The 26,347-nt window shown below is 53.2% G+C and overlaps 1 protein-coding gene across 2 annotated transcripts; it reads right to left on the bottom strand.

Annotated features, from left to right (window-relative positions):
• Window positions 1-6,107: 6,107 nt before the first annotated feature.
• SERINC2 (serine incorporator 2) lies at window positions 6,108-25,605 on the bottom strand. 2 transcript variants are annotated; one of them, XM_043909545.1, is made up of 11 exons: window positions 25,529-25,605; window positions 24,940-24,990; window positions 14,269-14,430; window positions 13,007-13,197; window positions 12,479-12,558; window positions 12,008-12,145; window positions 11,222-11,391; window positions 9,394-9,484; window positions 8,962-9,103; window positions 7,901-8,122; window positions 6,108-6,691 (listed from the first exon to the last, which is right to left on the bottom strand). In XM_043909545.1, exons 1-11 carry the CDS (start codon window positions 25,541-25,543, stop codon window positions 6,556-6,558), a joined length of 1,398 nt encoding a protein of 465 aa, XP_043765480.1. In that variant the 5' UTR covers window positions 25,544-25,605; the 3' UTR covers window positions 6,108-6,555. The 2 variants fall into 2 exon arrangements, with proteins under 2 accessions (XP_043765480.1, XP_043765481.1); XM_043909546.1 differs by lacking the exons at window positions 24,940-24,990; window positions 25,529-25,605 and adding an exon at window positions 21,988-22,172.
• Between the last annotated feature and the right edge of the window lie 742 nt (window positions 25,606-26,347).

The raw sequence follows: 26,347 nt of genomic DNA, 5'->3' as shown, positions 1-26,347 counted from the left end.
CCGACTCTGACCTTCTTCCACCCCTTAAATCCTGCTGTCTTTTAAAACATAAACCAGGGACTTCCCTGGTGGTCCAGTGGCTAAGACTCTGTCCTCCCAGTGCAGGGGGCCTGGATTCAATCCCTGGTCAGGGAACTAGATCCCACATGCGGCAACTAAGAGTTTGCATGCCACGACTAAAGATCCCACGTGCCTCAACTGAGACCCGGTGCAGTCAAATAAATAAATAAAAATAAATATTTCATAAAACATAAACCAGTCACATTATATCTCTGCTTAAGGGCCTCTGATTTTAGGTACAGAAATGTGATTAAATACATGAGTTAAATCATTTAAATGCGATTTTATTTTCATACTTTAGCATGATCTCCAAGGCCCCACCTGATGCCACCAAGCTTATGTCATCCCCTCCCCCTCACTCACTCCTCCCCAGCCACACTGTCCTGACAGCTCTACCTCAAACACTCCAAGCTCCTTCCAGCCTCAGGGCCCGTACACTTGCTTGGAATTCTCTCATTCTCTCCCCCAGATCCTCCTTTACCTGCCTTCTTCTCCTTCAGGTTTCAACTCAAATGTCATTCCCTCAAAGAGGTTTCCCCTAACTCCTTCCTAACCCTGGCTCAGGAAGACAGTTTTCCAACTCTCCATCCGTTCCTTAACTCTGTTCTGTTTTCATAATGCTTTTCATTATCTGAAGGTGCGTGCGTGTGTGCTAAGTAGCTTCAGTCGTATCCAACTCTTTGCCACCCTATGGACTCTATTCAACCAGGCTGCTCTGCCCATGGGACTCTCCAGGCAAGAATACTGGAGTGGGTTGCCATGCCCTCCTCCAGGGGATCTTCCCCACCCAGGGATTGAACCCATGTCTTTTAAGTCTCCTGCATTGGCAGGCGGCTTCTTTACCACTAGCCCCACCTGGGAACCTATTGACCTGCTTGCGTGTTTCCTTAATATTTACCGAGCCCCTACTTTGTGTCATCACATTGTTGAACTTGAAAGTCAAACAGTCATCTATTTTTATCAGCAATGGTGGGTTTACATGGGAAGAACAGAGAGTTGCAATTCCGGATAATCAAACCACAGCAAAACCCACAGGCAAATCCAACAGACAAAGGAAAGGAGCTTTATAAAGGAGGAAAGTAGGAGGGGTTGTTTTGAACCAAAGTCCACTGGAAAAAAGTGAGAGTTCCAGGTGATGATGGTTTCTCATTGGCTGAGTTGCTGGAGTAGTTGATTTCTTTTCTTTTTTTTTTTTTTTTTTTGGTCACAGAGCACGTGGGATATTATTTCCCTGACTAGAGGTCGAACCTGTGACCCCTGCAGTGGAAGCATGGAGTCATAACTACTGGACTGCCAGGAAGCCCCAGTAGTTGATTTCTTCTAGGACGAGGGTCAGTCCCCAGCTCCCAGGCTACAGACTGGTATCCCTCCAAGGCCTGTTAGAAACGGGGCGCACAGCAAGCGAGGAGAGCTTCCACTGCTGCTCCCCATTATTTGTATTACTGCCCAAACCACCCCACCCCACCCTCACCTCGTCCATGGGAAAATTGTCCTCCGTGAAACCAGTGCCTGGTGCCGACAAGTTTGGGGACCACTGTTCTAGGAGACGCAATGTACATCTTTTCCTGTTGGGGCCTGTAATTGATGATGCTTCCCTAATTGACCTGGAGTGGTACTGCAAGAGCTCCCCCTTCTGGCCTCCCAACTCCAAGCCATGCCGTGCGGTGCCAAGTCACTTCAGTGTCCGACTCTGTGCGACCCCATGGACTGCAGCCTTCCAGGCTCCTCTGTCCATGGGATTCTCCAGGCAAGAATACTGGAGTGGGTTGCCATGCTCTCCTCCAGGGGATCTTTCTGACCCAGGGACTGAACACACAGCTCCTGCACCTCCTGCATTGCAGGCGTATTCTTGACTGCTGAACCACCAGGGAAGCCCTCCAAGCCGTGAGGGTTCCTTTATTCATTTCCACAGTGTGAAGGGCTGTTATCTCCAGCACCAAGAACAGAGCCATTAAATCCGTTGAGAGGAAGTGAACTCGTCCAGGCTCTGAGGGAACAGACATTGGTCAGATGTCAAGTGTCACTGGAGAATGAGAAGCACCTAACAGAGGACTCAGTCTAACTTGGGGGTCAGGACTTTTGAGCCAAGACCTGAAAGATTTAGGTACAGAGATCAGAAAGTAAATATTCTAGCTAGTTTAAACTGAAAAGAATCTATTACAGAGTGTTATATATTATAAATAATCAGGAAACTGAAAGTGAAATTGATAGCTGCTCAGTCATGTCTGACTCTTGGCGACCCATGAACTGTAGCCTGCCAGGCTCCTCTGTCCATGGAATTCTCCAGGCAAGAATACTGGAGTGGGTTGCCATTCCCTTCTCCAGGGGATCTTTCCCACCCAAGGATCAAACCCAAGTCTCCTTCACTGCCGGCAGATTCTTCACCATCTGAGCCACAAGAAAAGCCCTAAATAAGAGACCTGAAATAAACAAATTTCAGATTGAGCTTTCAGGACTGACTCCCAAAATCACACCATGGACCCAGGTTACCAAGAGAGCTGCCCTTGCTGTGTCCCCCTGCTGAAGCCAGCAGTCACCACTGCAGAGTCACGCCACGCCTGTCACCATGGATTGGCACCGCTAGTTGACCCACTGCCAGCAGCACTGCCCAGCCCAATCTTGAAACCTGGTGCCCACAAGCTGGAAACAGACACAGGGAAAAAACCAACATCTGTAGACAACGCTTGTCTGCAGAAACTCACTTCCACCCTCCAAAGGTCATGTAAGCGCCTCCAATTGGCTGAAGCTAGGTCACACCCAGAACTCTAGTTTCAAGAGAAAGGGAGTCTGGGAAACGTGTTTTCAGCTTTCTAGCTCCCACACTAGAGCAGGTCCAGAGAGGAGGGGTGAAGGGATATTGAGTGACAGTCCATTGGATGCATCACTGTGTGCATGCATATGTGCCCGTGCATGTTATGTGTACTGTGATATGTGTGCATTTGTGCCTGTCAGTTACATGTGTACATGTGTGTACATGCTTGTGTGCATGTGTGCACACGTGTGACGGGGCACACACAGCTGGAGAAGCAACAGGCCTTCAAGACCAGAAGAAGGAGGCATTATCAAAGAAGCCGTCACAAGCATTTCTTCTGTGAGGACCTGGACCAGAGCTTCTGAGGGCCATTCTGCCAAAGCAGAACAGGTTTTAACTGTCCAGTGGTTTAGTCTTACTTCCTTATATTACTGATGGGAGAAACAAAGCCAGAGGAGTTACATCCTCCCCTAAGTTTTGTCCTCCACACTGCAAGTCGAGGCATTGGCCTAAACCCAGCTTGGGTCTAATTAGCCAGAATATTTTCAGGTGCGTGTGTGCATGCTAAGTCAGTTCAGTCGTGTCCAACTCTGTGACCTCATGGACTATAGCCCACCAGACTCTTCTGTCCATGGGATTCTTCAGGCAAGAATATTGGAGTGGGTTACTATGTCCTTCTCTAGGAGATCTTCCCGACCCAGGGATCAAACCTGCGTCTCTTACATATCCTGCATTGGCAGGCTGGTTCTTTACTACTAGCACCACCTGGAGGCCCAGTATTTTCAGGTACTGCAAAGTGACAGTTGACTTTCCTCACCTTTGTGAGGAGACAGGAAAGGGAGAAGGGTTTTGGGAATGTCTGTTGGTTAACCACAGCGTTTGGCTCGTGAAAGCACCATGTTTTGTGGTTTACAAAACAGCTACTACCGCCGTTTTACGGAAGCTGCAATCGAGGACCAAAGAGAACAAAGAGTTGCCCAAGTTCAGGCGGTAAGATAGTGACGAGACAGCCATGGAGACAGAACTGGAGTCAGAGCCCTTCCCAGCCTACCACCCTGCCTGTTTCCCCATGTGATCTGTGAGCTCTGCCCTCGCTCTGCCCAGATATTTGTTCTAAAACTGGGTCCAAGGTTGCTCCAGGCCAGGCTGGCTGAGGCTGCGGCTGCTATCTCTGCAGGGACCGCAGCCCAGGTGTTGGGCAACAAGTGTCCAGGGACAGAGCATAGGCCCTGGGGGTTGAGAGCAGCCACTTCCTCAAGAGCAGTCCAGCAGGGAAGCCCAGCCCAGCCCCGCAGACTGACAAAGTGACAAAGGAGAGTGAGAGGGGAGAGAGAGGATATGAAGAAAAAGAGGAAGGACCTGAGGAAGGAGGTGATAGAGGAGAAGTGGGAAAGATGGGGGAGGGAGGATGGGAGAAAGCCCTGGTGCTGGGCAGCAGGGGATGAGGGGGATACGGAAAAGAGGCCAATAGGCCGAGTGGACTTCCAAGCCCTGGGCAGGCCGTGGCTCGGACCTGACACCACATCAACCACCAGGTAGGGGAGCGTGACCACTGTCTCCCCAGAGAGAGCAGGGGCTGAGGGGACACAGAGGGAAAGCCCTCCCCGCCTGGGGGGAATCAGAAGTGGCTTCTCAGAGCCAAACTGGGACCTGGACTCCTTTACCAACATTCAGGCTCTTCACGCCTGCCTCCTTCCCTGCCAGGTCCACCCCAGCCCAGACCCTGGGACAACTCATGCTCAGTACATGTTTGTTGAATGAATAATTGAGCAACAGGGATACAAAAGCAGGATAAAAGTGCCCACCTCGACAAGCGCTTTAAAAAAGCTATCAGGAGCACAATGTGGGCTTTTTCTCCCGAAGTTGAAATAAGGAAAGAAATGAAATCTCTTGTGTTGTGGGGAGGAAGGCCAGGCTGCTCCAGGGAGAGGGGTCTCCTTCAGCTGAAAGCTACCAGGGACAAAAGTATCCATAAGGCGTGTCTCAAGGGTGAGAGGCTTCCTCAGCCCCTGCCCCACTCCAGGCTCCCTCTGCCTCCGCCCCGGACCCTGGTACCTGCCTCCAGCGGCTGCACCCTCCATTTCATCCTGGAAAATCTTCCCAGAATAACCATCTGACCACGTCACCGTTCTGCTCTGCACCCTCCAGCACCACCCCTTGAACAGCTCACACCTTCACCGCCTCACCCCTGCTCAGAAACCCTCCATGGCTCCGCTCTACCCTGAGAACATTGTCTGGTCTCCTGTGCGACTCAAGCTCAGCCCATCTCTCCAAAGCCCACACCCGCTCCTGACCCTCACATGCTCTCAGCACACCAGCCTATTTTCTCACTGGTCTTCAAACACCTTGCTCTCCTTCTCTGGCTCACATGCCGTGTCCTCTCTCTCATGGGCATTTTCACTCCTGATCCGCCCGACTCCCACTGTCCTGACAGCTGCCGTGGCTTCACCTGCTTGGGGCACTCATGCACTGATGCTGCCCCCATAGACTTACAGCTCCTTAGAATTGGCCTGCGTCCCTGGCCACCGCATCCCAGTCCCCAATGAACCACCCCAGCACATCAATATCCATCTGTTATCCCCACAAATGAAAGGGGCCAATGACCTGGCGATGGACATCACAAGGGCAAGAACCAGACTCAGGGGCCCCCAGCCAGGAGCTTCTTCATCCCCCTGCACTTGGCCGTGTGCCTTTAGAGATGAGCAGACTGTTTCTTCTGAGCCTGACAGCCGCCTTTTCCATCTGCTGAATGAGGAGCCAGGGCCTACAGGGGAATGACTTGCCCAAGCCCACAGGAGCCCCATGGCTTTTGCAGTTTAGCGGATCCAGGCCAGTTTGGCCAACGTCAGAGAACATACTCTTCCCCACTGCACCCTGGGGCCCAGAGCAGGTGTCAAGTCTACAGCAGAAAGAAGTGGAGCGTGATGACTAGTGCTTCAGCAGACCCTGGAAGACCTCAGGGGGGGTGCTGGTAAGATGAGAGGCAAAGACCAGCCTCTTAGCCACCCACATGACCCACCCCTCCCATCTTGACTCTGGCCTCATCACTTAACACTGCTCCAGGGTCCCCTTTTCTGACCCCCTAAGGTTCCCTTTTCCCAAAGCTCCTCATTCCTCTATAGCCCCCACCTCAGGCTCTCCATGACCCAGATGCAGAGCTAGGAGCCTTCTGTCTGACCTTTGAGGTCCCCCATGGTCTGGCCCCTCAGCCCCCTCTGCCCTGACGTTGTTCCCAGCCGCCAGAGTGGTCCCCAATCAGGAAGGGGCCCATGTCGAGGGGGAAGGGGCACAGACATGAGAGGCACACGTGCTGGCTTCTTTATTGGCGGAGTCTGAGAGACTCAGTAAGGCACGGAGTCCAGGAAGGGTGTGGGCCGTCCTGGGGTGCGTGGTCAGGAAGATCGGGGCCTCAGTGCTGGGCACCCCCTCGCAGTGAGCACTTCCGCTCTGAGCGGCTCTCAGTATTTCTCTCCTTCAAGACCCTCTCCTGGGGAGCCTTAGAACAAGGGGCCCTTGTTTCACAAGAGGGTGAGTGTGGGCAAGTAGGGGCAAGGGGAAGGAGGAGGCGGCTCTGGAGTGGGGAGCTGGGGGCAGTGGCAGGGGGGGATCTGATGCTCATCCTCCCTGAAGGCACTAAGAACAGAGGGGCCCAGCTCAGGGGCAAGCCCTGAAGGTGGGGCGGGGGCTTGGCCTGCTGTCACGAGCCCCGAGGCACCAGGTTGGACCGGCTGCAGGGAGCTGCCTCAGCTGAAGTCACGGTTGGGCAGGAGGAGGGGGGCTACCAAGGTCCACAGATAGAGGAGTAGCCCCGTCCAGCTGGCACAGATCTTCACCCACACGGCGGTCCACGTGCTGATCATCTTCCGGGTCTCACCGGGTCTGGAACACACCATCATCCCAGTGAGCCTGGCCCCAACCTCTGACCTCAGTCCCGGCCCCGAACTTAGGATCCAGTTGTGACCCCTGACTTCACCTCTGGTTCTTACCCTGTAGCTCTAGTCCTATCTCTGATATATTTGACACTTGGCCTTGGTGTGGTTGCCGTTCAGTTGCTAAGTCTGACTCTACAACCCCATGGATCGCAGCACGCCAGGCCTCCTCTGTCCTCTACTATCTCCCAGAGTTTGCTCAAATTCATGTCCGTTGAGTCAGTGATGCTGTCTAACCATCTCATCCTCTGCAGACCCCTTTTCCTTTTGCCTCAGTCTTTCCCAGCATCAGGGTCTTTTCCAATGAGTAGGCTCTTCGCATCAGGTGGCCAAAGAATTGGAGCATCAGCTTCAGGCCTTAAGACCCTAAACACAGTTTTTGACCTTGTACTGTAGACCTGATCCTGACCTCAGTTACAATCCTGACCCTAGTCCTAGGTGTAATATTTGTGACCTGACTCTGGTCACTAACCCTGTGATCCTGATTCTGTGACCTCGCTCCTGGTCCCTGACTTTGGGACCCTGAAGCACCTGACTTTAGTCTTGACTCTGAACCTCAATCCCATAATCCCAAGCCAGAGTTTATGACCACAGTTCTGGTATCTCTGACCTCAATTCTGACCCTTGGCCCTGTCCCCAGAGTCCTGGCCTCTGACCTTGTTACTCTGATCTTCGCTCTTTGACTTGGCCGCTTCAATGCTGGCTTTCTGGCCTTGAAACTCCAATTTTAACCAAATGACCAAATCTGTGACTTTGTATGGCTCCAGTCCCAACTCTCAACTTCATGACCCGTGTTCTTGACCCTGTGACTTTGATTCTGACCCCACACCCTGCTCCTAACCCTCCAACCATGAATCCCAAATGGGGTCCCACAACCCCAAACACTACACCTGATCTGCAAACTTGGTCTGCCCTGCCCAGACCCAGCCTCACCTCCCATGAGCCCCACTTCTCAGGCCCTCAGCGAAGGTACTAGCTACTGAGCAGACGGGGCACTGACAGGGAAAGTGAGGCAGAGATGGGGCAGGCTCCCTGGAGGGTCCTAGAGAGACACCTCCCCGCCCACGTCTCGAGCAGGCGCCAGGAAAGCCCCAGCACGGGGCCGGAGGGGAAGGCACGCGGCTCACACACCGTGGGCGCTGAGGCTCCGTCCACGCACCTGTACCAGTTGGTGAGCGTCATCATGATGTGGACAGAGGCAAGCACCAGGCACAAGTGGAAGAAGGAGTAGCTGTAGGTGACGCCGTCCTGCTCGTTGTCGAAGGCCCGGCCCTCGGAGACCACCACCTGCTGCTGCTGCTGCTGCGTGGCGTCCAGCACGGGCGGGCACTCCTCCGTCTGCATCAGGCTGTTGACCTGCCGGTGGTCCGAGGAGCGCAGACTGTGGGAGGCGGGGGGAGAGCGTGGGTATGGCTGTCGGGCCATCACCACCAAGCTGAGCGACTGGGCAGCGCCAGGGGGCCTCACACACCTCGGCACTGGTCACAGTGACCCTGGACACCAGGGTCCCCGAGCCTCGGGAGCCGGTGGCCTGGTGGTTAAGCCCTCGGCCCTGGAATTAACAAGTTGCCTTGACTCTCAACTCTACCCCTACTTGCTGTGTGACCTTGGGCAAGACACTTAACCTCTCTGAGCCTCTGATTCCTTGTCTATAAAATCGGAGATAACAGTACCTCCCTTACAGGGGTGGTGAGAGGATTAAATGGAATATCGGTGTGAACCCATAGCACTGTGCCTCAAATAAACAGCCCCTGTTATTCTGATTGTTTATCTGCCATTTCTATAAGCATATCTTGAGAATCTAGTATTGCAAAGGCTCATCCCAGGTATTACATTCATTAATAGTGTTCGCAATAATGCTCACCTGCTGTTACATTTGGTTTCCTTTTATTCATTTTAAGTAAGTAGGGTTACCTATTGCCTCCTCTTCATAATAAAAATAACAGTGATGATTTTTTATCACTGCTTTTCTATAATGAGGTCTTGACATTTTTAACTATATTGAATAGTTTGAGACACATATACAATCTTGAGGACCCAATGCATATCTTGAAAAAAAGTGAATGAAGACCTGGATTGCAGCCCATTCCATCAAATTGAGAAAGCACCCCCTGTTGAGCTTGGTGTCCTGGCTCCCACACCCCCCCCTCACTTGTGGCTCAGGGCTCCCAATCATGAGTCCTTCCCAGAGACCAGTCCCTACCCCCACCCTCCGCTTACCTGATGAAGACAGTGCACAGGATGAAGACGACAAGACCCACGATGCTCGGCGCGTCCCACCAGTGGGTCTCATAGCCCTCGGGGCCTGCCAGGACCGTCCCGTTGCCAAAGTGGGTCAGCAGGTGAGGGTTGCATTTCTGGTCTGGGGATGGGAGCATGGTCACCCTCAGCCTACCGCAGGCCAGGTCTGAGCAGCCAGGGAGCCCAGAGGATGGGCTCAGATGGACAGACAGACACACAACCAACCATCCAAGTCCTAGTGATAGCACTTAGACAAAACAACAGAGGTAGCGCCGGGAACAGATAGGGTCCCCCCAACTCCCAGAAGGACTGAGTCTTGGAACGGGCAGAGGCTGGGGTGTCCCTGACATCTTTGAAGGTCCCCAGCCTAGGAAGAAGACCAGGCCTCCCGGAACCCAGGCCTCTACTCACCGGGGACGTTGGATAAGGCCAGCCAGGTGACAAACATGGTGTAGAGCGTGATGACCGAGGCCTGCAGCAGACCTGAGTTGGGCTGGGCATCCTGGCGAGAGTGGTCCATCAATGTGACTCCTGCCAAACCTGGTACACCCCACCCCACTCCCACCTAGCCCACTCACACCCAACCAGGGGGGCCTCAGAAACCCCCACCATCTGGGGCCATCCCACCCCATACCCTTTGGGAGAACATACCATCTGGGCCACCCACTGCCCAACCTCGCCCACCCAAAGGTTAAGCCCTAATTTTTTCTCTTAACAGATGACCCGACTTGTTCCCCCGCTGAGAAAACCCTTCAAGGGCGGCATCTCTTCACACTTCGAGTTAAAGCTCTCCTCCCTGTACCCCACCTCCATCCTCACCTGACCACCCACTCCCCCGCCCCGTCCCCGCCACCTCCTCCCTGCCGACTACTCCTCAGCCATGGTGGCCACCTCTCTGTCTCAGCCTCTGCCAAGTCCTCTCCAACCTCAGGGCCTTTGCACTCACCATGCCCTCTTTCCAACATGTTCCTCCCTCATATTTCTGCACTGGCAGCCCCTCTTTAGAATTCAGACTTCTGCTTAAACAGGACTCCTCAGAAGGCCCTGAAAACCCTGACTGCAGAAGCCCCTGGCCCTGCCAGCCCACCTCCCTTCCAGCCCACATTCCATTTATTTTTCTACATAGCACTTACTACCCCAAGTTATCTCACCTAGCTTCATTTCCTCACCAGGCTTGTTCTTTCTCAGTTCCCACCACACACACTTGAAAATATGAATCTGAACTCTATGATTAAGAGCACAGGCTCTGGAGCCTATCTGCCTGGGTTCAATCCCAGCTCCACCCCTTACTAGTCATGTGACCTTAGGCAAGGTCTCCTTCCTTCCTTAAGCCTCTGTTTCCTCATCTGGAAAGTGGGGATGATGATGGTGCGAGGACTAAATGACATAATGGGTGCTGTTAACTGTCAGCTATTATTATTCCTCCTCTTACTCACAGCTGTATCCCCAACATCTAGAAGAGTGCCTGGCACACAGTGGATGCCCAAGAGGTATGTGCTGAATGAATACTGATTGCTGCATGACCTGGAACAAAGGCATCACCCTCTCTGGGCTTCTAATTTCTTGCTAGCAAAAGGAAGCTCTGGCCCAAAGGAAGGTTCCCAACCTTTCTGCTGAGGACCCTCAAAGACTATCTAAGCTACCTCTAAAACCACTGATGGGTTGATATCCCAAGATGAAATACCACTAGACTCAGAAGGCCTCCTTTCTGAAGAACAAAAGATTGCCCTGGCAGCCCCCACCCATTATCCCAGATAGTCTGGGACTGGAAACTGTGGAACTGCACCTTCTAACACCACTTCTTGAGGTGTCTAGGAATCGTCACTTAAGTGACCTTTCCTAATATTCTCCTGATTTGCATAAAAACTGATAACATTGGAATAATGAAAACAACAGCCAATGTCTGATGGATATCAATAGGCCAGGCACTGTTCTGTGTTCACAAACATGGTCTCCATCTTGAGAATAACTCCAAAAAGTGTTATTGTCCTCATTTAACATCTGAGATGAGAGAGGCACAGGGAGGTTAAGGCATTTTCCCAAAGACAGCCAGCATGTAAATGCAAGAGTTGAGACTCTAACCCAGGGAGGCTGACCTGGGAGCCCACACTCTTGGCCCAAGCCTCTGGGAGAGAGAGAGATGGAAAGACCTGGCCCCTAGCCCCCAGGTTTCCTACAAGGAGTCCCACACACCGAGGGGCCTGGTTTCAGGTTGGGCAGAAATAGGCAGGGCTCTCACCTGGATCTTGGGCAGAACAGCAACTATGGAGACGCAGACACAAAGAGTGAGGTTGAGGCCAATGAAAACCTTGCCCTCATAGCAGGCACCGGGCTGGGTGTAGTAGACAAACAGCAGCGCCACGGCCGTGATCGACAGCGCGTAGAAGAGGAGGGTGAAGAAGAAGAGGCCTGGGAGGGAGGGGCAGCAGCAGGTGGGTCTGGATGCATAAGGACCCCATCCCTCATCGGGCAGTCATCTGGTCTTGGGCCCCAGCTTCCTCCTCCAAGGAGTGTCTGCCAAACTTCCGTCCACACCCAGCCTTTGTGAGCTCCCGCCCCACCCTGAACTAAAATGATTCACTTGCCGCAAATAAGCTCACCATAAATATAAAGACAATGAAAAGAGAACAGTCTTTCAAAGAGTGAACTAGATGCGTGGTGATCAGGGAGGTGTGACAACCAAGCCAATCCCAAGTGGTGAGCCTTTCTTCTCGACAGATTCAGAAAATCAGTCTGAAAAGGGACCCATTCTGCTACTGGGGATTCAATAACCAGGGGTCATTTGAAGTTTGGTCTGGCTGGGTGTGGTCAATTCTGTAGGGCCTGCTCCGCCGGGTCCCTCCAGGGGGCTGACCCACCTCAACCGCCCTGCCCACACATACCCTTCTCTCCATCTGCCACGGATGGCTCAGTTCCGGTGCTAAGGCAGGAGGCAGCCTGAGATGCCCTCCAGGCCGCCGTCCTTCAGGGACGCCCCCCCCTCAGTTAGCCCGGCCCCTGCACGAGGCCACGGGGTAGCACTGACCTGCGTACCAGGCGCGGGAGTCACGCTCCTCGGCCTTGCACAGCCACCGCTGGTTCCAGGAGTGTGCAAAGTCGATGAGCAGCAGCAGCTGGATGAGGAGGAAGATGAAGGAGCCCACGACACCGAAGTAGAACCAGACTGGGTGGGGAGAGGGGAGGGAAGAAGGGGGTCCAGCCGTGGGGCAGCAGCCTGGGGTAGGCACCTTCCAGGGTCTCTTCTCACACTCACTTTCATACATTCAACAGTCATTCATGCTACAACCTGTATTGATGTCCCCTCCTTCAGGGAGCCCCAGGCCACACACAGAGATGCCTTGTGGCAGGGTACAGGTTAGGTATCAAGGCAGGTCCCCTTAACCCCCGGAGGCCACGTGGCCAAGCAGCAGAGACCTGTCTCCTGGGTGCAAACAGCAGTACCCATCAGTGCTTGTCCCTCTTGGTAGCCCCCATCCCCCCCACCAAGGCCACCTACTGTTGGAGAAGGAGCCATCAGGAATGTAGAAGGCGCCCACGGTGATGCCCACGAAAATGAGGAACTTAAAGAACCAAAACCTATGGTGGGGAAACGGGTAGATCAGACTAGAGAGCTGAGGAGGGGGAGAGGAAAAGCTGGCCCCCCAGAATCCCACCCCCACAGAACAGGTACTGGGAGAGATGGCAGGGACTTTCCAATGGTCTGATGGGCACAGAGAGTCTGTCCTGGCCTTAAAAACAGTCCCAAGGGGCAGAGGGAAGGACCAATTAGGGGTGAGGATGGCCACCCGGGTTCTAGCCCCAACTGTGCCACTAAATTGCTGTGTGACCATAGGCATGCTGTTGTCTTTCCTGGGCTTTATTTCCTCATCTGAGAAGTGGGTACTGCTCAATGAACTGATCTCTGAGCTGCATCCTCCTGGCTTCAGCAGCTCCTGAGTCTGAAGGTAGGGTCTGGAGATGCTGGAGACAGGCAGAGGATGGGGAAATCCACTGCGGGAGGGCCTCAGATAGGGCCCCTCCTCACCCGTTCTGGATGGCAGCCCTGGGGTCTCGACTGCTGCGCACGCAGACCATGAGCAAAGAGAAAAGGAAGAAGAAGGCCGCCATAGAGAAGCACATGCGGTAGACGGCGCGGTGGCCAAGCAGGGAGCCACAGTCGATGTGGCCCTGCAGGACGACATGGGATCCGGTCCCCTCATTACACACCCAGGGCAGCTGTGGAGACAGACAAAGCAGCTCGAACACCCCACCCCACCCAGAACCCAGGGTGACTCTGCCCAGGCCTCCCCCCACCAGCCAAGAGGTTCTCCCAGGAGGCCTGGGCTGGACGGCAGTCTGTGCCTCCCACCTCCATCCACCACCCATCTCCATTCCCACCCACCTCTGCCGCTCAAGTCCTGTGAGTGAGCCCCCCAGGGACAGACGTCCAGTTAGATCTTGTTAATTTCCCTACTATCATCTCACAACCCCAGGACTACACTGCACTGTCCAAGGCAGGATTTTCCAAAGAATCTGCTGAGGTCCCCTCTCCTACGGAACTAGAGTCTCTAAGGTGGAGTCTGAGATTCTGCATTTCTAGCACACTCCCCAGGGGATTCATGCCTCTGTGCACACTAGCGTGTCAGAACCTCTGGCCTCACTGTGCCACGGACTATGAAACACTGAGATGAAGGGAGGATAAGACCCTCAAAGCTGGGCTTATGCATCGAAGTGGGGAGGACTGCCCTGGGCCACTGTCTGGAGCGGGGGCAATAACGATTCATGAGACTCCCCAAGGGGACCATGGCTTATGAGAAATGAGGAGGATCAAACCCTCTTCCCAATGTGAAGAAACAACCCCCCTAATGTCAAGCTTGGATCATCAGTGTGCTGGACACTCCTGCCCATCTTTTTTTTTTTTTTTTACTTTTCAGCTTTTTTATAAGCAGGTGCACCACGGGCTCAAGGTTAACATGTTCCACCAAACATCAAACTGGTGTTTCTTGAAAACAGGGCGTCTGGCTAAAGCGTGTCTCCAGGTTCCCTAGTAATTGACAAGATAGTCGTGTTCCTTTATGGGCAGATGGGCTAACAGCCACGGATGGTGCCAGGGTGGGGGTGGGATGTGCAAATGGTGCTAAGCGGGAGGTGGGCTTTGGGGAACAAGGAAAGGGTTTCATCCTCAGTGGTCCACTGGTTTCCATTTGTGATTCACTCCAAACCCTCCCTGTCCTGCTCACCTCTTGATCAGCTGGGCCCTCTGGTAGCTGAGCCTTCGCCAGAGGCCAGGTCCCGCAGGTGGCTTACCTTGTAGAGCTGGCTCTCCACGCCAGGACTCAGCATGATGACACACACCAGCACCCCGAGGAAGAGGAAGACCGTGAAGAAGAGGCGGCTCAGCGTGGAGTTGTGGCTACAGGGGCAGCAGCTGCACAGGATGCAGGGGGCAGAGCCACAGAGGCAGGACGCCTGCGGGGAGGGCGGGGACGGCCCCTTACTCTCTGCCTCCTCTCCTCTTCCCCGCCTGAGCACGCGGCATCCTCCAGGGGCCCATTGCCTGCTGCCTGGTCAATATCTCCAAACCTACGCAGAGCCCTCCCGTGCCACGCTACAGAGGGATACCTATTCCCCAGATGTCACACCATTTAACTCTCAAGCCCAAGGGAGAGGCCAAGGAGACCAAGGCTGGAAGAGGCTGGCTTGCCCAAGGACACACAGCCAGCAAGCAACAGAATGCAGATTCAAACCTGGATCTATCCTCAGGGGTTACTGTGGCTTCCCAGAGAGAGAGAGCTGAGGTCACACTGTTTCTTATTTCAGATGAAGCAGAGTGGAAAAAGAAAATCTAAAAGACCAATCCTGTCGCTAGCTAGCCGTGTAACCTTATACGGTTCACTTATTCTCTCTTAACCTCAGTTTCCCCTTTCATAAAATGGAAATCAGAAGGGTACCTGGTTCTCAGATGGCAGTCTTAAGAATAAAATCAGGATTTTAAATTTTAACTCCCTCAGGCTCCCCGTCCTCCTTGCCTGCTTTATTTTTCTCCATAGGACTTAGACAACCACTGATTGGCTTCACAGTTGACTCACGGGGCCTGCCTCTCATTGTTAACGTGTGAGCTCCACCAGGGCAGGGGGGTTTGTCTGTCTGTCTTCACCGTGGAGGTGCCAGAAATGGGAACCAGGCCTGACACATCATCGGGAGTTCAGGGACTATCTGTTGAATGAGTGTAAAGTGTCTGGCATGGTACCAGACATACGCTAAGACCTCAAGAAACAGCAGGCGCTGATCACTCAACATCTGCTGAATGAATGGAATGAAGACTATGAGAGGGTGGGATTCCCGGCCTGGTGCTGCACCAGATTGGACAGCAGGGGCGTCCAACCCCTTCTGTCTCAGGCGCCTCTGCCCTGTGTCAGCCCCTCCCTTCCGGGGGCTGGCTGAAATCACTTAGGGGCTGGTGATGCCACTCCATTCGTAGTTGTAGCCTCAGCCCACAGAAGCCAGTTCCACAGCCTAGCCTTGAAGGAAACGGGCCCACATCCAGATATCTGTGGGTCACCGTTTCTCTTCCTCTAAACAGCTCTGACTCCTCATTCAGGTATGTGAGAGTCAGGAGGTCAAGAGACACGGGCTCCACCCTCCTGGAGTTTTTGAGGGCAGGAAAGAGACTCACCACATTCTTACACCTGTCATGGTAAGTGCTGCCATGAGAGTGACCGACGGGGGCCTAGCGGGGGCCTAGTTTAGATGGGAAGTGGCGAGTCACTGCCCTGAAGGGATGCCATTTAAGCTGAGCTGAACAGTGAGGACGCACTCTCCTGGCCAAGATGAAGAAAGTGTTCCAGACAAAAGGAAGAGAGTCTGCAGTGGCTCTGGGGGTGGGAAGGAGCTGAGTGTTGGAGGAAGGAAAAGAAGGCCTTGTGGCCAAAGCTTCAAGAGCAAGTGGGTGGTAAGGTCGGCCAGGCTGGTGGCCTGGCAGCCACGTACAGGACCCTGGTGTTCTTCCAATGATCAACGGGCCTCCATGGCCATTGGGCACCACCTCCCAAAGTGGAGAGGGACAGGAACAGCCTTCTACTGAGTGACCAGCTTTGCAGAGAGAGGCTGAAAGGGTCCCTTGCTCCTCTGAGACCCTGTCCCCTGCTTTCTGGACTGGTCACAGGGGTACCGCACACTCTGCTTGCGGTGCAGCTGCCTTCCTGTCGCCTCCCTCCTCTCCCCTTGGACTGGAAAGGCCCCTGGAATGCTCCTTGTAACTTATCTCTCTCATCCACAAAGCCAAGCACAGCATGGATGCTAAACGAAATGCCTGCAGAATGGAATTCTCCCTCAGGGTCCAAATCAAAACAATCCACCCATCCATCAATTTCGGGTTGTATCTTGCAAACGCTGCCCAGAGCCCTGACTCCTATCCATGGCTACTTGGCGGGGTGGGGTGGTGAGAAGATAAGCAAATGCCAGAAAGAGTATTTTATAAACCTCAAAGAGCATTCTGAGATCAGAGAGGTTAATAGACTTGCCAGAAATCACACAGCAAGTGGATGGCAGTAATAATAGTGATGGCTTCCCTTTATGATGAGCTACTCTGTCCCAGACACTGGTGAGCACTTTGTCTAGATTACTCACTGACACTATGAAGTATGCTGTAACCCCCCATTTACAAATGGGAAACTGAAACTCAAGGAGATGACGCAACCAAGGTCACGTCGCAAGTAAGCTGAGGAGCTGGGATTTGAGATCAAGTCTGTCCGCGCCAGGGTCTGCTAAGTCATGGATGGCAGTATTGTTTAATTTCAAAACACCCCAGTGATGAAAACAATCCCTCAAGTGCCCAAGAAAACCAAGGGAGGCCAACAGGCACTGTTCAGGGGTTAAAAAGCAGGGACATTACTTTACCAACAAAGGTCCATATAGTCAAAGCTATGGTTTTTCTAGTAATAATGTACGGATGTGAAAGTTGGACCATAAAGAAGGCTGAGTGCTGAAGAATTGATGCTTTTGAACTGTGGTGTTGGGGAAGACTTCGGAGTCCCTTGCACAGCAAGGAGATCCCACCAGTCAATCCTAAAGTAAATCAGTCCTGAATATTCATTGGAAGGACTGACACTGAAGCTGAAGCTCCAATACTTTGGCCACCTGATGCAAAGGGCCAACTCATTGGAAAAGACCCTGATGCTGGGAAAGATTGAAGGCAGGAGGAGAAGGGACAACAGAGGATGTCATGGCTGGATGGCATCACCGACTCGATGGACATGAATTTGAGCAAGCTCTGGGAGATGGTGAAGGACAGGGAAGCCTGGTGTGCTGCAGTCCATGGGGTCGCAAAGAGTCGGACATGACTGAGCAGCTGAACAACAGGCACTGATCTCAGGAACCAAGTACCCAAGTACCCAGGTCAAGGCCCGGCTCTGGCTCATTACCATTTCCATTTGAGACATTTGAGACACAAGAAAAGCTGCCACACTGCAGTCAGGGAGGGTGGCCTTTCAATTTACTCTGGTTCTTAGAGATCAAAATCCAGGTATTTCTGATACCTGAAATCTCAGGTTTCCAAAGACCTGGCTGGTAACCAGAGAGACCAGGTCTGGGAGACAGAAATACACAGAGCCCCTCTCTTCCACCCTGGCTGCTTCTGGAGCATCCTTGCAGTTGTTCATACATCCTAATCTCTACTCCCCACCTCTGGGGATCACTCCAACCACAACTTCTTCCTACACAAATACCAGCCCATGGAGTAAAAGCAGACACACGCACACACACAGTGACACTGTTCACAGGAGGAAAACAATAAGGGAAAGCTGAAATTAACTAAATGCCCATCACTGCACCATGGTACTTCCTTAAGAGGGATCTTTCTGCTGAATGAAGCAGATGTGTTGGTAACACTTAAATGGGTATATGAAACTGCTGCTGCTGCTAAGCCAACTCAGTCGTGTCCGACTCTGTGCGACCCCATAGATGGCAGCCCACCAGGCTCTGCTGTCCCTAGGAAACTAAATATAGTTAAATGTATATTATACCCCAATAAAGTTGATTTTATTATTAAAAAAAAAAACTTTAAATTAAGAGAAAAAACTAAAATAGGCACAAAGCTTTAAGTTGCATGAACTTATTAGAATATCAAGAAACCGCAAATGACCTCTTTGCCCTACACCAGAGGACAGTGGTGACTACTAACCCCATGGAATGGTACAGAAGCAGGAAAGATGAAAATCCGTAGATTGACAGCAACACAGGCTACGCTTGGGATGCAAAGTGAAAGGCCACGGTAGACTATTACACCATTCCTACACTCAGATTACAACACACCCCTCCCCAGATGCACGCAGGGGAAAGGTAGCAATGGAAAAGCACCAGAACTTAGACTGGTAGACTCATAGCACCAGCCAGATTCTCAGAAAGGAGAACTCAGAACTCAGGAAACCCTGGGCCTGAGTGTCTAATAAGCTGCAAGCTTCCGTGGCACCCCCGAACTGGCTGAGCCACCCTGAGAAAAGGGCAGCCCAAGACTACTTCAAGCACACTTCTTTCCCCGATGCAGTGTGAAGAGGAGCGGGCCCTGTCATGTCCCTGCCGCCAGCTGGCAGGACGACCTTAGACAAGTCTCTTTTTGCCCCTGAGGGACTCAGTTTCCTCAGCTATAAAATGGGCTTCCAGGCAGGGCAGTGAAGCGGCTTGGAGCCCATCAGACAGCCATGCATTTTAGCAGCTTCCCCACTTCCTCAAATGTGGTATCCAGTGCTTTACCACTGGCGGGAGCTTACAGAGCAGCCATTGCATGCCAGCTTCAGGCTAAGTCCCACAGAACCCTCCCGACATGCTGAGAGGTGGTATCACAGTTATCTCCACTGTTCAGACAAGGAAGAGGTTCTCAGTCACGCAGCTGAGAACAGACCAAGCCAGGACCCAGACCAAGCTGTCTGAGGCAAACACCTTTCACACTCCCTCGCCTGTAGAAGGCCATCCCTAAGTATCTGCCGACTGTCCAACTCACCCTGTGATGACCTGCTTGGTGACTCCCATCTCTAGTGGGTCTATCTTATCTCCTCCTGGCCAGGACTCACCTTCAGTCCAGCACAAACACTAACCAAGAGAGCCACTTGTGGACTTCCCTGGTTGTGCAGTGGATAAGAATCCACCTGCCAATGAAGGGGACCCGAGTTCGATTCCTGGTCTGGGAAGATTCCACATGCCACGGAGCAACGAAGCCCGCGTGCCAAAACTACTGAGCCAGTGCTCAAGAGCCTGTGAGCTGCAACTACTGAGTGTGTGTGCTCCAACTACTGAAGCCTGCTTGCCTAGAACCCAAGCTCTACAACAAGAGAAGTCACCACAATCAGAAGCCCTCACACGGTGACTAGAGAGTAGCCTCGCTCTCTGCAACTAGAGAAAAGTCCACACAGCAATGAAGACCCAGCAGAGCCAAAAATAGATAAATAAATAAAACTATTTTTTTTTTAATAAAAGAGACAGCCACTTGCATTCCCTACTTGCTGTGACAGATTTGCATCTGACCAAGGGGAGCCACGTATGCCAAAATGTTCCCCCTAAAGATGCCTGGCAACTCCCTCATTAGAACTTCAGTCCTCTCAGGCAAGTGTCCATTGAAACATTGCTACTGGTTACCCAGCAGCGCCCAACAGCACCACTTAATACTGTGTGGCTGTGGGGAAATTGTCTTCCCTCTCTGAATCCAGCTTTCTCAGCTGTGAATAATATTAACTTCCTCACTGGGGTCGCCGTGAGGACTAAATGAAAGGATACATACAAAATCCTCACTACACCGCTGGGCTCTGAGTTCTGGGCCTACAGTAAGGACCCAGTCCAATGGTGGCTATCATCAGTATCACAATCTGCAAAATAAGTTAACTCTGTCATGGTGGGGGGTGGGGTGGGTGGGTAATCAGATGTCACAGGTGAAGGGGTCAGCACAGCACTTGGCATGCAGTAAGTACCCGGTAACCATCAGAGGTCAGAATGCCAAGGGGAGGCTCTTAACAGGAGGGGCAGGTCCCTTGCAGACATTAGATACTTGCAACCTCCCGAACCTCCCGATTCTACTCTGGGCCAACCCTGCCCCTCAGCACCCAGAATATGAAGGGAGGAAAGATGTGGGCAGAAGCCTAGACTAGGGATCAGATATTAATCCTGACTGTGCAGATCTTCCTCCTTTCACTGTGCAACCTTAAGCAAGTCGGCTAACCTCTCTGGGCTGCAGCTTCCTCATCTGTAACCCATGGGTTGGCGCAGGCCTGTCTGGTGCCTTCTGATTCAGCATTGCAGGAGCCTGACTCAGAGTCCAGCAATTGGCTCCAGAGGGAATTCTCCACCCACGTTTTAAAAATGATAATAACAATAGCTCCTGCTTGGAGAGCTTACTATATGCCAAGAACAAGGTGGGGCACTTTTAAATCTTGAGTGAGGCAGATGGAGAAACAGAGGTACAGGGAAATGGCAGGTCTCCTTTCAACAACCTCCCCCACCCCCTGGCTAGCCCAGCCAGAAGGAATTCTAGTCAACTCCAAGGAAACTCTCCCTCCCCCACCAGGAAGCAAACCCTTTCTGGCCAGAGATCCAACCCAAAACTTGGTGTCACCGGGCAGGAAGAGATCTCAGGAATCAGCTCCTGCACACGCACACACACACACATACATACACACACACACACACACACACTCTCACATATGGGGACATGGAGGCCCAGAGGGGACAAGGGTCCAGGGACCCCCTCTATAGCCTCTCTATGCAGATACCCTTCTCAGAAAATAGCTGTAAAGTACATCTCTCTAGATCCGCAGCTGTGGGCCCCTACACCCCCATCCTATCATTCACACACATCGGGGACAAAGGAAAGTTAAGTCTGGGATTCAGCAGCCACCAGAACCCCCTCCCCCTTCCTCTCGGCTCCTCTTTGTGTAGGGCAGAGGGGGAGGGGGCTGCCTGAATGAACCTCAGATTTAATGAAGGGAAGAGGGAAAGGAACGGGGGCTGGGAAAAGGAGAAGGGGCCTCCCCGCCAGGGTCTGGCTGACGCTCCTCCCCTCTGCCGGCAGCAGTGCCAACCCGGGCTGGCTGCTCCCCAGGTCCCCGAGCAGATGACCAGGTAGTCCCTCCCCCCAGACCCCACCTCCCTCGGTTCCTGGGTGTCCCCACCCAGAGTCGGGCCGGTGTTGGCAGTAACCCGCAAGACGGACTCAAGCTCAAGATCGGCTTAGAAAGGCAGAGAGGGTCTTCCTCCCCACCCCCCACTTCGGCCCTGGGGCCTAGGAGGGAAAGGTCTGGGGTTCACTGGAAAAGTGCCCAGGAGTCTGGCCTGAGCCAGACTGAAAAGCAGGGACAAGGCACAGAGAGACTAACAGACCGGACGGGCAGACAGACCCTGGCGGGCAGAGAGACTCGGAACCGTAAAGACAGACAATGACAGATGTTAAGAGGCTTCGGACGGACAAAGACAGTCGGACGAACGAACGGACAGATATCAGACACACACAAAGGGACAAACGAGGCAGCCGGGCAGGAACAGACAGCCTGACTGACACACAGACAGACAGAGGACACCGGCGGAGAGGGGCAGGGACCGGCAGGCACACAAAGAGAGCGTCGGGGAGGCAGAAGCGAGACGCACGGCCAGGACGGCTCGTAGTTGGGCCAACTGGGGCTGCAGCTCCCATCCCCGCCCCGGGCTCTGGGCCTCAGTCTCCCCAGTTCCCTGGAGGGACGCCCGCCCAGGGCACTCCCTTCCCCCTGCCCCGGGGCGCCCCACCCCTTCCCCCGCGGTAACCCGATCGCCGGACACCAGCCGTCTCCGGCGCCCGCGGGCCCGGGATGGGGGTGGGGGGACTCGATGAGCCGGGGTACCCGAGGAGCTGGGGTACCCGAGGAGCGGGGAGGCGGGGTGCGGGCCCAGAAAGACAAGTTTGGAGGAAGGAAAAAGAAGAAACTATTTGGAGGAAAAAGATAGGACAAAAGTGCGAGCCCGAAGAAGGGGCAGGCGGCACGGGCGGGCGCCGGGGTCAGGACTCACGCAGCTGAGCAGGGAGCAGGCGCCCAGGCAGGCCCCCATGTTTGCGGCGGCGCGGGGCTCGGGGCGCGGGCCGAGGGGCGCCGGCTCCTGTCCGGCTCCAGGCGCCGGGGGCTGGCCCCGCCCCTCGGCCCCGCCCCGGCCCGGCTCCGCCCCACCTGCCGAAACCGCTCGCCGCTTTCCGGCGGTGTTCGGGGCCTCCCGGGACTCACCTGGGGCAGGTGCGCTGGGCGGGACCGTAAAGAAAGTGGGGGTACCGGGGATTCCAGCTGCCGCGCAAGCCGCGCAGCTGGATTCACGTCCGGATCCAAAGTGATGGTTTGGAAATAGGGACACCTGGGTTCGATCCCCGGCGAGGCCGCAAACACGACCTCAACAACATTTCTCCCTACCCCAAGAGTTGGTCACACGGGACTCCTCGGCGTTTGGCATAGAGCCTCTGCCCAATACCGAAGTGTTGCATGATTGGACAAAGAAATGGGCAAGTCACTTCCCCTCTCTGAGCCTCAGTTTCCCCGTCTGTGAAATGAGGATACCTTCCTCAAAAAGCCAGGTGTGCGCTCCCCGCCCCCGCTTCTAGGACGCAGCCTCGCACGCTTTCATCTGTCCTCCCCTCCATCCACCTGTTCTTCAAGCTCGACTGACTCCTGACTTGGGCCACATGCTCCCCAGAGCCCCCTGCTCTTGGTGATTCATCACTCCCCAGGAACGCCCAAACCTGGCCCCCAGCTCAGGAGCTCAGAGGGATGGGTAGGTCATATTCTGCCAGACCATCCCGCAGAGAGGTGGGAGAAACCCAGAAGTAGGGCTCTGTAATTACACTCGCTTCACCCTCCAGCCCTCTCTCCTCAACCAACCACAGGTGGGATAATGTTAGGGAGGAAATCTGTGTGCCTCGAACCTGGCCCCAGGGTCAGAGATCTGGGCCTGCCTGCATCCTTGATGACTCACCGGGCGCCAGCCTGAGCCATTCATTGTGTTACAAACGTACCCTACACTTTCCTTCCTCGACACTTTTGCTCACAGGCTACCCTCCCTCTGAAAAGTCCTTTTTATCCTCCTCTCAACCCTTCAAACTCTTGGTCCTATCCTGTATCTTCTCGGTGAAGAGGGCAGCCACCGCCCTGAAAACACTACCTGGCCCCAGTAGGGATAACTAGCCTCCTGCATCTCTAAAACATGGGACTCCTCTGTGGCCTCACAAATAACTAAAGTTACCACACAGCTAAGCTCATGACAAACTCTTCCACCTGTGTGCTGCGCGCTCAGCCTTGTCTGACTCTTTGTGACCCCATGGACTGTAGCCCACCAGCTCCTCTGTCCATGGGATTATCTCGGCAAGAATACTGGAGTGGGTTGCCATTTCCTCCTCCAGGGGATGTTCCAGACCCAGGGATCGAACCCGTGTTTCCTGTGGCTCCTGCATCAGCAGGCGGAATCTTACCACTGAGCCACCTGGAAGCCCTAAACTCTCCCACCTACATGGTCCCATTCAAGCCCTCCAGTAACCCTGAGAAATTAACTCCCACTTCATCCCGTTTTACAGATGAGGAAACAGGTTCAAAGAAGTAAAGTGACATGCGAGATGTAAACGGAGCACTTAGTAAAAATCAACTGGGACTATTGTGGTTGCTACTATTTCTACTCAAAGCCACACAGCTCAGAAGGGCAGTGCTAAAAGACCACCCAATCTGGCCCCAATCTCAGAACCCAAGGCCTGTCCCTGACATCCTACTGCCTCTGGGTGAAAGCAGATGTGACAATACCCAGTGTGCCTCTTTCTGTCCAATCATGTCTTCACCCCTAGTCTGAGACCCTTAAGCGACTTGGAGCCACCCAAGGACTGTTTGATTCACCTCTGGTGGGTCCCTCCCCTGACCTGGGCACAGCATAGGGCCTGGCACAGTAAGGCAGTGAAAGGGCCCCAAATGAATGAACTCATTCTGAATGTTTCCCACAAGCCCAGTGTCCTCATTCTGCCACTCAGCAGTCTGAAGTGAATCCTTCTCATGGACATCCACCCCAGGGTCATCTCCTTTTGACACTTCTGCCCCAAGGGTCAAATTTTCCATCCCTCAACCCCTCCCTTTCCAAGACCGGGTCTAGTAGAAAATTGGCCAGTGGTCCAGTGGCTAAGATTCCATGCTCCCAATGCAGGGGGCACTGGTTTGATCCCTAGTTGGGGAACTAGATGCTAAAAATCCTGCATGCCACAAAGAAAAGATCCCACAAACTGCAACTAAGACTCAGCACAGCCAAATAAGTAAATAAAAATATTCTCTAAAAAAAGAAAAGGAAGGCCTTCCCTGGTGGCTCAGTGCTAAAGAATCCGCCTGCCAATGCAGGAGACACGGGTTCAATCCCTGATCCGAGAAGATCCCACAGACCTCGGAGCAACGAAGCCCGGGCACCATAACTATTGAGTCTGTACTCTAGAGCCTGGGAACCGCAACAAGAGAAGCTGCCTAGAAGAGAATCCTGCTCACTGCCACAAACAGTAGCCCTGGCTGGTTGCAACTAGAGAAAAGCTAGCACAGCACCAAAGACCCAGCACAGCCAAAAATAAATAAATATAAAATAAATCGCCAAAGACCTCAACAAGCAATACCTGACACCCTGGTTCTGTCACCGCCTCTCATACCCTCTGCCGTCATGGAGGTCACTTCTCCTCTGAATTGGACGTGATTATCCTGCTTAACCTCATAGAACAGTTGTGAGTGTCTGGAAAGCATTTTAAGAAATAGGCAGTCATCTGAAAAGAGGGAGGGATTAATACGCTTGCAAGTGTAGAGAGACAGCCCCTTCTGACTTTTTTTAGATTGAAACTTTCCAGAACAGGAAAAACAGAGGTCATGCCCTCACCCTACCCACGAGGGAGGCAAACTGGGCTCTCACATCCCTGCGTTGCCCTGCACAGAGGTGCAGACCCCTCCTCACCCCGTGCAATAAACTCACTGTGTTGCTTTGTCCTGGTGCCTCCTCCTCTGTCAGCCTCATCCTTCTCATCTGTAAAATGGAGATAATTGTTTCTGCTGCAGTTATCTCAGGGGACTAGTGAGGAGGTGGATAAAGAGGCTTCATTCCTCGGTATCCTGACCAACCCACCCACCCTTCTCCCAGTCTTAAATCTCTTGCGAGGGACCAGAATCACTCTGTCTTTTACACCTCCAAGGGCAAGATTGGAGTCAGCAGCTGTGTGATTCTGGCAAATCACCCATTCTCTTGGAGCCTCACTGGAGGGTTGGGATTCAGGATCACCACAGCTCTTCCAACCATATAATGCCATGTAAACTATGTCCATTGAGAGAAAACTGCAGTGATCATTTGGTCCATCCCCTGTGCCCATCACCCAGCCGAGACAGATGCTAAACTCTCCAGATCCCAAGGAAGCAGGCTCTGGCTTCTTGGGCCACTCACCCCAAGAGTTCTCTTATCTGATCTCACTGGGGCTTCAGTTTTCAAATGTGCAACATGGGAATAATCCCCTGATCAAGCCCCTGGTGCCCCCTAGCATCCTCCCAACCATCCTTCCCATCTCTCTCACCATCCTCCCGTCCATGGGGACTCAGATGCACTCTGGCTTTGAGCCTCCTGTCCCCTTGCCTTCGCTCTCTGCACTGGCCTCCACTTCCTGCTTCTGACCCATTTACAGAGCAGGGCTGAAGCTATTCCTTATGAATATTCATGTAGGTAATGAGGGCTTAGGATCTGGGGAGAGGCATTAACGAGACACCATCCACCTACTGTCCCCACACACAGCCCCCTGTCAAGACTGTCCTCCCTCCCAACGGGTGCTTGGGAGTTTGAGGCAAAGATTGAAGTAACCGCAATAATAATATTCACAGCAACCATTTTTAAGTGCTTACAACACACCAGGCACCCCACTAAGGGCATCTCCTATAAGACGCTTTAAAGATGGCAACTATTTTCCCATTTAACAGATAAGGAAATCAATGCTCCAAGAAGTAACACTCACATAAGTCATATGTGAAACATGCACAGTGATTACATGCAGAGCAAGGATGGAATCCAGGTTTTGTCAGACTCCAGAACTGGTACTCTTAACTTGTGCCACATATATGCTTGGGGCCAAGCTCAGGAACACATGGTCATGGGGCCACACCTGGACCTCACATTCCACCAAATGTGCTCACAGTGGTCTTCAATGACCAAGGCTTTAGAAAAGGGCCCAGGTGCTGGAAGTAACTCCATCTGGATAATGGGAAGACAAGTAGACGTGTGTGAGACACAGTATGCATTCACACCCACACACACAGTGTACCTGTGAGTCTAGAGGGTGTGGATGCAGGTAGAATGTGTTGTATGTGCCTGGAAGTGAGTGTGTGTGACACAGATGCCCCTG

This window comes from Cervus elaphus, chromosome 8 (genome assembly GCF_910594005.1).
Source record: "Cervus elaphus chromosome 8, mCerEla1.1, whole genome shotgun sequence".
NCBI lineage: Eukaryota > Metazoa > Chordata > Mammalia > Artiodactyla > Cervidae > Cervus > Cervus elaphus.
The sequence above is the reverse complement of the archived record's forward strand: the minus strand, read 5'-3'. Positions and strand labels throughout refer to the sequence as shown.

Coding starts and splice junctions, on each gene's coding strand:
- SERINC2 (XM_043909545.1), bottom strand. Junction 12,146..12,478: donor TGATGGCTCCTTCTCCAACA/GTAGGTGGCCTT, acceptor CTCCCCACCCAG/TCTGGTTCTACTTCGGTGTC. Junction 11,392..12,007: donor CTCCCGCGCCTGGTACGCAG/GTCAGTGCTACC, acceptor CCTCCCTCCCAG/GCCTCTTCTTCTTCACCCTC.